This window comes from Pteropus vampyrus, unplaced genomic scaffold, assembly GCF_000151845.1.
Source record: "Pteropus vampyrus isolate Shadow unplaced genomic scaffold, Pvam_2.0 Scaffold30, whole genome shotgun sequence".
NCBI classification, from domain to species: Eukaryota; Metazoa; Chordata; class Mammalia; order Chiroptera; family Pteropodidae; genus Pteropus; species Pteropus vampyrus.
The window spans coordinates 5,314,670-5,323,905 of record NW_011888811.1 but is presented as its reverse complement, the minus strand read 5'-3'; the positions used below and the strand labels follow the sequence as shown (position 1 = coordinate 5,323,905).

Genomic DNA, 9,236 nt, shown 5'->3' with positions numbered 1-9,236 from the left:
TTTGTATACAAATGTTAACTGCTTGGGTTAGCTGATCATGGTTGATCAAAATATAAGTTGTTCCAGAAAGCTTGTGATATCTCCCAAGTTATCTCATTTCTGTTGTCTTACATTGCCTTTCCCCTGATTTCTAACAATTGGTATCTATAATGTACTCTTAAGTGTTAGTAAGGAAAAGACCTAGAGCATGAAAACAGCATGTGCCCCGGTCTCGCAAACAGATGGTAGGGGTACAGGCAGGATTTCAGCCTAGTTCTTCTTGACTCTAAATACCTAAACTATCAAATTTGACTCTTCAGTCTTTAGGAAGGAGTGTTTAATTATGGGGTTTTAACTGTTCTCGACTTGCATGATTTGGCTTAGTTACTGTCCACAATTCCATCTTTTGCTGGTCCTTACCCCCTCTTGAGAGTATAGACCTAATGATGAACTAGAATACTAGAATTCAATATCACTTTTTTTCTGGCTGCTTTGCCAATCTAGAACGGTTCTCAAACTTTTCCAGAGAATCATCCCCAAAAGCAGAGAGTGAAAGAAATTAATCATCTTCTCACCCCAACTTCCCCCAAAAGGCATAGCCTACACTAGTGATGGTGGCTTTCCTCGAAGTCTCCTGTTTGCTTTAAAATATGATATGCTTCCCATTGCCTCCCCAACACCTATTCCAAATCAGTAAAATAGGTGCTCTAAAGTGTGCCACTCAACCTGATTTTAGAGAAACCCCTGTCACCTTGCTGTTCACCCCATGGTGTTGACAGTTGTGCGGTGAGAGAAATCGAGCTAGCCAAGATTAATGCTTTTTGCTAATCTGTTTTTACTTATATTCCCCAGTGAATTCTACACTTCATTTTAAGACTTTCTTGATTGCAAATCCACTATCCCTACCCCTTATTGACCACATTTTGGTTTGAAAGCTCCCAGGATTGGAATCTTTGTGTCAGTATATATAAATAATGATTGTTTTAGGTAGAGAAATGGAAAGTTAAATCCATCCTTGATGTTTTTATGGCCACTTAGAATTGAAAGCAATAACTTTAATACTTTTTAGTTGTGTCCCAGGGTGAGAAATGAATTGTATATTTCTATGTGGAATATATTTTTATATTTATATAAACTGAAACAAAAGTACCACAAAACAGTGTTTAACTTTGCTACCCTTGAGTCACACTGATATTTTCTATTGTTTTGTTTTTGTTTTCGTTTTTGTTTTAATGCTAGTCAAGCTATGCTAATAGTTTGGAAAACACTTAGGAAAATACTTAGGGGACAGTAGGAATTGGCTTAAAATGGTCATACTCTTTGCTGTTCTTATTTATTTGCATGAAATTCTGGACCGAAGTAAATAACTTTTCAGAGAATAGTATAAATTTAATGACTCCCAATCAACTAAAGCTTTTTGCTAATGACATTTTTATTATTGTCAGTCCTGGGAGCCAGATCTCAAGTCTGCTATCCATGAGCACTCCAGAATGTGTTCAGTTTGGGTCTCCGGTTACTCACATGAGAAATTATACAGTATAAATTTCTAGAACATAGAAATATAGTCTATAGCTTTATAAATCTTGTAATTTGTTGATATTAGCCAGAGATGGATTGTCACTGTAAATTTTTATTCCAGGCTAAATCTTGAAGTCTAGAAATTTTTAGTTGCTTCAGTTGTAGAGTCTGATGATAGTTAACGTCAGTAACTCTGAGTAGATTCCAAATATTTTATTTCTTATAGTCAATTTTTAGTAAGAAAGCCATGTTTCTCGCTCTTACATGATGTTCATCCCAAGACTGTCTTCGCTGTTTTGCTCAGTTGCCTATGTTCCTTTGACCCAGTTGAAAAAAGGGCTTTTGGAGTGATAACGATATTATTCCTCATAGAGAGGCCTACTTTATAATATCAAATGGGTGCTATTTTTACAGTTGAAAAAACAAGGAAACAATTTATTAATGGCAATTTTTCATTTATATTACTCACTTTACTATGGCATGTTTTTAACTTAAGATCATAAGTAACATTAGATGAGACATTAATGCTTTGTTTCCTCTAGGTTGTGCACCATCTCCAGGTGCTTATGACGTTAAAACTTCAGAAGTATTGAAAGGACCAGTATTTCAGAAATCACAAAGATTTAAAAAACAAAAAGGTAATGGATCCCAAAATAAAATAATGGTTATATGATCTCATAAGCTTTAAAGTTATAATAACAGTATATAAATTAAAAGATGCCATAGTATCTCAAAAATGTGAAGCTACAGCTATATTTAATTTTTTGTATTTGATGGATTTAGAAAAAGATCAACTATAGAATAATGCTTTCATCATCACACTATGAGGATCATAATATAGCCAGGAAAATTAAGCAAGCCACTCATATATATATGTAGTTCCCCTTTATTTATTACCTTATCCTGCCAGGGAATAATAGGAAAATCAAAAATGTGCTAGATGTGTAAAAATATTGTCCAACTAATTATTTGAAAATGTGCAATCAAGAAAAGAATAACTTTACCTTGTTTCACTAATAGTTGCAATAAGAAATTTTGAAATTGTGTTTTGTCTGTGGTTCAATTTACTGCAGAATCTCAACAAAATTTTACTGTTGACAAAGATACTACCTTGCCTGCTTCAGCAAGAAAAGTTAAGACTTTGGGATTAAAGGTGAGGAGCTCTTATATTCTACCTATGAATATAAGAAATTTATGAACTGTATCATTAAAAATATTTCTGAAAGGTATTGTATTTGACTAGAATGGGTTAAGTGTATAAATTAAGGTTATAAAGATATCTATAAATTAATGAAACTTGTTATCATTAGGACTCCAGTAAGCTTTACATTTCTGCCTATGTCATTAATAAACATATTGTGCTTAAATATGCCCTTAATTCGGAATTACACAATAGTCTCCACTTCTCAGTCATTTATATATCTAAATAAGTCTTATACCTAGTAAGCCTTTAAAAATTGTGTAATGCTTTGATTTGTTAGTTACCATCATTTGAGTTGTTTCACTTTTATTTGTTTGTGAGGAAGGATAGTCCTGGTAAAGAAAAAGGGGAGAAACATTCTAATGCCTAAAAGATGTTTACCATTCAGAAACTGCCAAGGAGTGGTGGGGAGATTAAAATTCTTAATAGCTTCATACTATTGTGTAAGAGCCTACTATTACTGTCTCCATTAGTTCATAAAAGCAAGTTGTGTAAATTGATATTTTAATGTGAAAAAGATACAGAGTTGGGAAACCAAAGCCATCAATTAAGCTTAGACGTGTTCATTCATTTGGCAATTTGCAACTAAGTCTCTTGTTCTGTAATGTAGAGCTGTGTAGTCCAATAAGGAAGTGATTAGCCAGCCACATGTGGCTATTGAACACTTGAAAGTGAAGAACTAAATTTTTAATGTTATTTAATTTTAATTAATGTAGATTTAAAACTAATACTTGATTCTGTTGTTGGAAAACTCTTAAATGTTTTCAGAACAACTTGGATATGCGAATCTACTTTTTCAACTGTATTTTTTATAAAATCTAAATATGAATAGGTATTTCTGATGAAAATTTAGCATCTGAATTGAGGTGTGCTATGAGTGTAAAATACACAGCAAATTTTGAAGACTTGGAACAAAAAATATAAAATATCTCACTAATAATTCTATATTAATTTCATGTTGAAATAATATTTTTGATATTTTGGGTTAAGTAAAAGATATTATTAAAATATTTACTTCTTAAGTATGGCTACTGAAACATTTGAAAACATATGGTTTGCATTATATTTTTATTGGTAGCACTGATGTATAGACACTCTTTTCTTAGAAAGTGATCTCAATTTCTTGACAAATTTCTTGGAGAAATAGTTCTGAATTTTTGAATTATAAAATTTGCAAGCCTTCTTAGATAACTAAATTACATACAAGTGTGATGTTTGTGTAAAACCCCCAAATAACAGCCTTTCCTTGATAGAAAATATCATTAGGTGGTAAATTAACAACCATGAGACTGATGTGTCTCCCCACTCCAACTCTGAAACATGTAAAACAGATTTCATTCAAGATGTTTATGCATTTTCTTCTGTTTTTAGACGGAAAAAATAGAAATTCTGTTTTTGGTCATTGTCTCAAAAAAGCTGTTGGATATAAAAAGATGTAGTGTGAAAACTGTGTCTTATTTAGAATAAAGGCAATGAGTAGATTAGAATCAGAGCTTGTACTATTTCAGTTTTTATTTTTTGCATTTTTTTTTCCCCCTCTCTCTGGGTATCTAAGTTTAAGTTGATTTCTCTTTGTAAGATTCTTTTCTTTCTGAGATAGTATAATTAAATATTTAAAATGTATTGCATTTTAACATTAAAAAGAAGCTGTGACTTTATTCATAAAATAACTATTCACAAAATGCCACCCGTTCTTTTCAATGGACTTGTTAGAAAAAATCCTACTCTATTAGGATGAACTTAAACCTGAAATATTTTGAGATTTAAAGAACCTTTCTTTAATTTACCAGATAAGTCAGCTACAAAATGTTTAATAGACTCAGGGAAATGTTTACAATAGAAATTAACTGTTTGGAACCCCTAATCTTTTCTAATAACTAAAAATCAAATTTGGCTATGATATTTGTGCCACTTAAATTTGATTATCACTGTTCTTTAACTTTTAAACAGAAGGAATCTCAAAAGAATGATAAAGATTTGAAGATACTAGAAAAAGAGGTGAGCAATGCTTTCAACTTACTGAAAAATAAATGTGCTGTATAATGGAATTACAGAGAGTTAAGAGACAGGGATGCTGTTGCATTTGCAGAGGCACACAGTAAGGCAAATATGCCATCAGACCAGTGCCTACAGTGTAATTTTTCCTTGGCTTGAATACCGTATTTCAGAGCCTGGTTGTCTGTGCGTGTGGTGTGTTGGCAAAGTCAAGTTGTTAGCATCCTAAGGGACAGATTCAAGATAACCTACTTAATGAAAAAAATGATAACTAAAAATCAGTTTTCTAGTTTACTAACATTGTGTGTAGACAAAGTATTTACATTTACTTTTCTTGTATGGTACTCTATACATTAAAACAGTGACTATCTAGATAATTGCTTAGTAAGCATGAAATCCTATCAGGTTAGTTGGATTGTGATGGAGTTATACTAACCTGATGCATTCCTCTGCACCATCACTATATGCCTTCCTCAAGGATAGAATGACCTAGAGCTACTCGCTATATGTGGCTATTGTAATTAAATAAATTTAAGAACTCAGTTCTTCAGTTGCACTAATCATAGTTCAGGTGCTCAGTAGCCACATGTGGTGAGAGGCTATCATTTTGGACAGGACATTTCCACCATAGCAAAAATCTTTATTGAGAAGAGCTGACTTAAAAAAACCCACTTACTTCCCTAAGCAGGGCTAAGCTGGTCACTGCCAGCTTCGCTTTTCTGGCAATCTTCTTTTCCATGTTTTATTACTGACTCTCCTGTGGACATATTCTTTTGATATATTAAAACTTTCTATTCATCACAGTTAAATATTGCCTTAGGACCAAGTATATGTCAAGGTTACATTGTAAATCTCTGCCTTGATTGCTCTGATCATTTTGGATTTTTTAAAATAATATTGGCTATCATTTTATTGAGGATACATGCCTATGATATAGAGATTAATACTTAGAGACATAATAAGTGAATCTCAGGTAGAGAGCTGGTGAGTAGCAGTGCCAAGATTGGAACTGGTGATTTGCATCAGTTAATTAATCTTTTAGAATAGAGATTTTTGAAAAAAATAGAGCTCTATTTTATTTATTTAAGTGCAACAATATTTGTTGTTTGTTTATTTTTAACTCAAATTATTTATCAATATTTATAAGTAAAATTTCATAAAAAACAAATTCAGATTTTTTACTTCTGTTGTAAAATTGGATCTGACAACACTGCTTCCACATTCCTCTCCACGGTAAAAATCCGCCAGGGCTATGCAGGGCTGCCTCCTTTAGATGCCACATTCGCTCTCCAGTCTTCACCTGGCCTTCTTTGCTTATCTATATTATCTACTTGGCCGTGTAGGTATTTGAGTATATAAACACTTTTTATGGAACTTAAGCTTCTTTAGCTACAAAAAGTGTGATATAGATAATTTCAGTGTCTTTTTTTTTCTACCATATAAAACTATTCTATAAACAGTGGTTATAACAGTAATATAAGCATAGAGAATTTTATGGTAGGGATTCTTTAAGCTCGTTTGTTCTCTAGTGTCTAGGTCATGGCTGTATTTGTAAGTGGGGCTTGATACATTTTTAATTAAGCAATGTTGGCTTAAAATACTGAGATTATATGAATATAAAGTCAGTACGAGTAAAAAAAATTACTTTTCATGTTACTTAATACAGCTATGCTCTCTTTAACTTTTATACCCAGCAAACAGTCCATTTTGGTAAATGTTTTATGTGCACCGAAAAAAATGTATACGCACTCGTTGGGTATAGTGATATGTATATGTCAAGTAGTTTAGGTCGATTAAATAGTTTTGTTTAAATCTTTATCTGTACTAATACTTATTTCTGCCTATTATTTACTGAGAGAGGTACTTTTAAATTTCCAACACTGTGGATTAGTCTATTTCTCTTTTTAATTCTATTAGTTTTTCCTTTGTATATTTTGAAGTTATGACATTAGGTGAACAACAAATTTAAGAGTATGTCTTCCTCTCGAAATGACCTTTTTACAATAAAATTGCCTCTTTGTCACTAGTAATACTTTTTGCCTTAAAGTGTACTTAAAATAGCCATACCAGCATTCTTTTGTTGAATATTTACATAATAATTCCTCTTTAATCCCTTTATTGCCAATCTATCTATGTCCTTATATTTAAAGTGTCTATCCTGTAAACATCTGGGGTCATTCTCCTTCAGCCTGAAAACGTCCTCTAGTGTTTCTTGTTGCACAGGCCTACTATTGCTAAATACTCTCAGCTTTTTTTCTTCTCCAAAACCATCTGTATGTCACCTTCATATTTGAAGTATATTTTTATTGAGAATAGAAATTTATATTGACAGGTTTTCCTCCTACATTTTATTTTATTGTTATTATTATTATTTATTAAGTTTATTGGAGTAACATTGGTTAATACAATCATATAATTTTCAGGTGTACATTATCATTTGACATCTGTATATTCTATTGTGTGTTCACCACCCAAAGTCCAGTTCCCTTCAGCTACCATATATTTGATCCCCTTTATCCTCCCCGCTACATTTTAAACATGTTATTTCATTGTCTTCTGGCTTCCACATTTTCTGTTGACAAATATGTGGTTTTGTTTTTATCTAGTAATTGCAGCAGATATGATGGCTTGCTGATGCCCACAGCCTCCTACCAAGAATTCTAGTTCTACCTTCTTAAAGATATTTAGCATTTTAAGCTGTAATTTGATTTCATATAATTAGAACTAGAGAAAATAAGAGCTCTTATAGGTAGAAATACTTTAAAAGTGATTTAAAAGTTTAATTACACTGAATAGTTTATGGCAATTAAAATCCCGCATTCTTAAAATGCTTACAGATTTTTAAGATGTATCATAAAGTAAATATGATTGATTAAACAGCTAATTAAATTAGAATATCTAAGAGCATCATGATGTCACTATCAGATTTTTCTGGGACTTCAATGTTTCAATTATCAGTAGCAGCTAGTTACTTTGGCATTGTATCATTTATCACATTGTTTCCACCCTCCAGATTCGTGCCCTTGTACAGGAACGTGGTGCTCAGGACAAGCGGATACAGGATCTGGAAGCTGAGTTGGAAAAGGTGGAAGCAAAGCTAAGTGCTGCTGTGAGAGAAAAAACGTCTCTCTCTGCAAGTAACACGACACTGGAAAAACAGCTTACCGAACTATCCAGGACCAATGAGCTACTAAAATCTAAGGTATTTGAACCTCATAATAACATTTATAATTGAATAAATAATAAATGTGGTTTTTTTTCTCTTATACTAGTTGTTTGGGAATTTTAGGCTTTGGTTTAGTTTTTTTCCTTTACTAAATATACCTTAAATATTAAGCTGCTTTCAACAGGAATTATTATTGTATCTTTCTTACTATGGTGCCTAATACATAAGAACTTATAAACAAATAAATTGTTTTTTATTTTAATGTCTGACATTTTTTCACCCTCCTTCAAAGTAACCCCATAATAAGGCCATTAACAAAAGCTGCAGAATTTACATCTAGAAGTCACTTTAAAGATCTTTCTCTGAAATAAATAATAGCATTATATCAGCTTCTCATTTCAAATCTTTTTGGGAATGAAGTGGGGAATGAATAACTTTGAAGAAGAAATGTGTTCAATAAATTGTGTTTGTCAGTATTAATATACTAATAGATATCAAAGGACAACATCGTCATCTTGCTTTTTACAGAAGTAAAAGGAGGCTGTAAGTCACTGTTCAGTTTAATAAGAGTCATTTATTCACTTCCTGTTAATGTGTTGGGCTCTTTGCTTACAAAGGGAGTTAGAGTGCATGAGATTCAAGCATGAGGAATGGAGTAGATTCCTGGGCCCAGCCCTGGAAAATCTGATTTCACTGGCCTGGGATGAATCCTGTAGTCTGTATATTTCACAGACCAGGGAATTCAGATGCGTTTTGTTAAGTAAACACCCTTTACGAAATCTTTTCTAAGAAGCTTGTTTTAGAGCCTTGAGATGTACTTTCTAGCATATAGAGATAAGTGACCACCCAAGCTACTTTCAAAAATAAACCAGAAAGTCACATTAAGAAAAAGGAGGGACGAGAACAATACTAGTATAAAATCAGTAACCCTGGCATTGTTCAAAGGCCATTTTCTCTACCAGAGGAATAATAGGCAAATAATAGTCCCAACAATTGGTAGAATGACCAACATTTAAGTGATTTTTATATATGACTTAGAAAATATTTCTGAATCTTTTACGTGTTTGTCGTACTTAGTTTTCTGAAGATGGTAACCAGAAGAACATGAGAATTCTGAGCCTTGAGTTGATGAAACTTAGAAACAAAAGGGAAACTAAAATGAGGGTGAGTGATACCTTTGCTAGTTTGCTGTGTCTGGATCTGTGGATTTGAACAATTTTTTATTTCCTAAAACATATTTCTGTTGTGTGTAGAGTGTGATGGCTAAACAGCAAGGCGTGGAGGTGAAACTGCAGGTCACCCAGAAGAATCTGGAAGAGTCTCAGGGGAAAATAGCACAACTTGAGGGGAAACTGTGAGTGACTGAAAGGAAAGAGA

At 32.7% G+C, this 9,236-nt stretch overlaps 1 protein-coding gene across 1 annotated transcript in view; it reads left to right on the top strand.

Annotated features, from left to right (window-relative positions):
• Window positions 1-9,236, top strand: part of HMMR (hyaluronan mediated motility receptor) — a 33,112-nt gene that overhangs the window by 2,280 nt on the left and 21,596 nt on the right. The window contains exons 2-7 of the mRNA XM_023528648.1: window positions 2,040-2,135; window positions 2,571-2,650; window positions 4,649-4,696; window positions 7,707-7,895; window positions 8,937-9,023; window positions 9,113-9,213. Coding sequence (XP_023384416.1) covers window positions 2,040-2,135; window positions 2,571-2,650; window positions 4,649-4,696; window positions 7,707-7,895; window positions 8,937-9,023; window positions 9,113-9,213 — 601 coding nt within the window. The remainder of the gene's footprint in view (window positions 1-2,039; window positions 2,136-2,570; window positions 2,651-4,648; window positions 4,697-7,706; window positions 7,896-8,936; window positions 9,024-9,112; window positions 9,214-9,236) is intronic.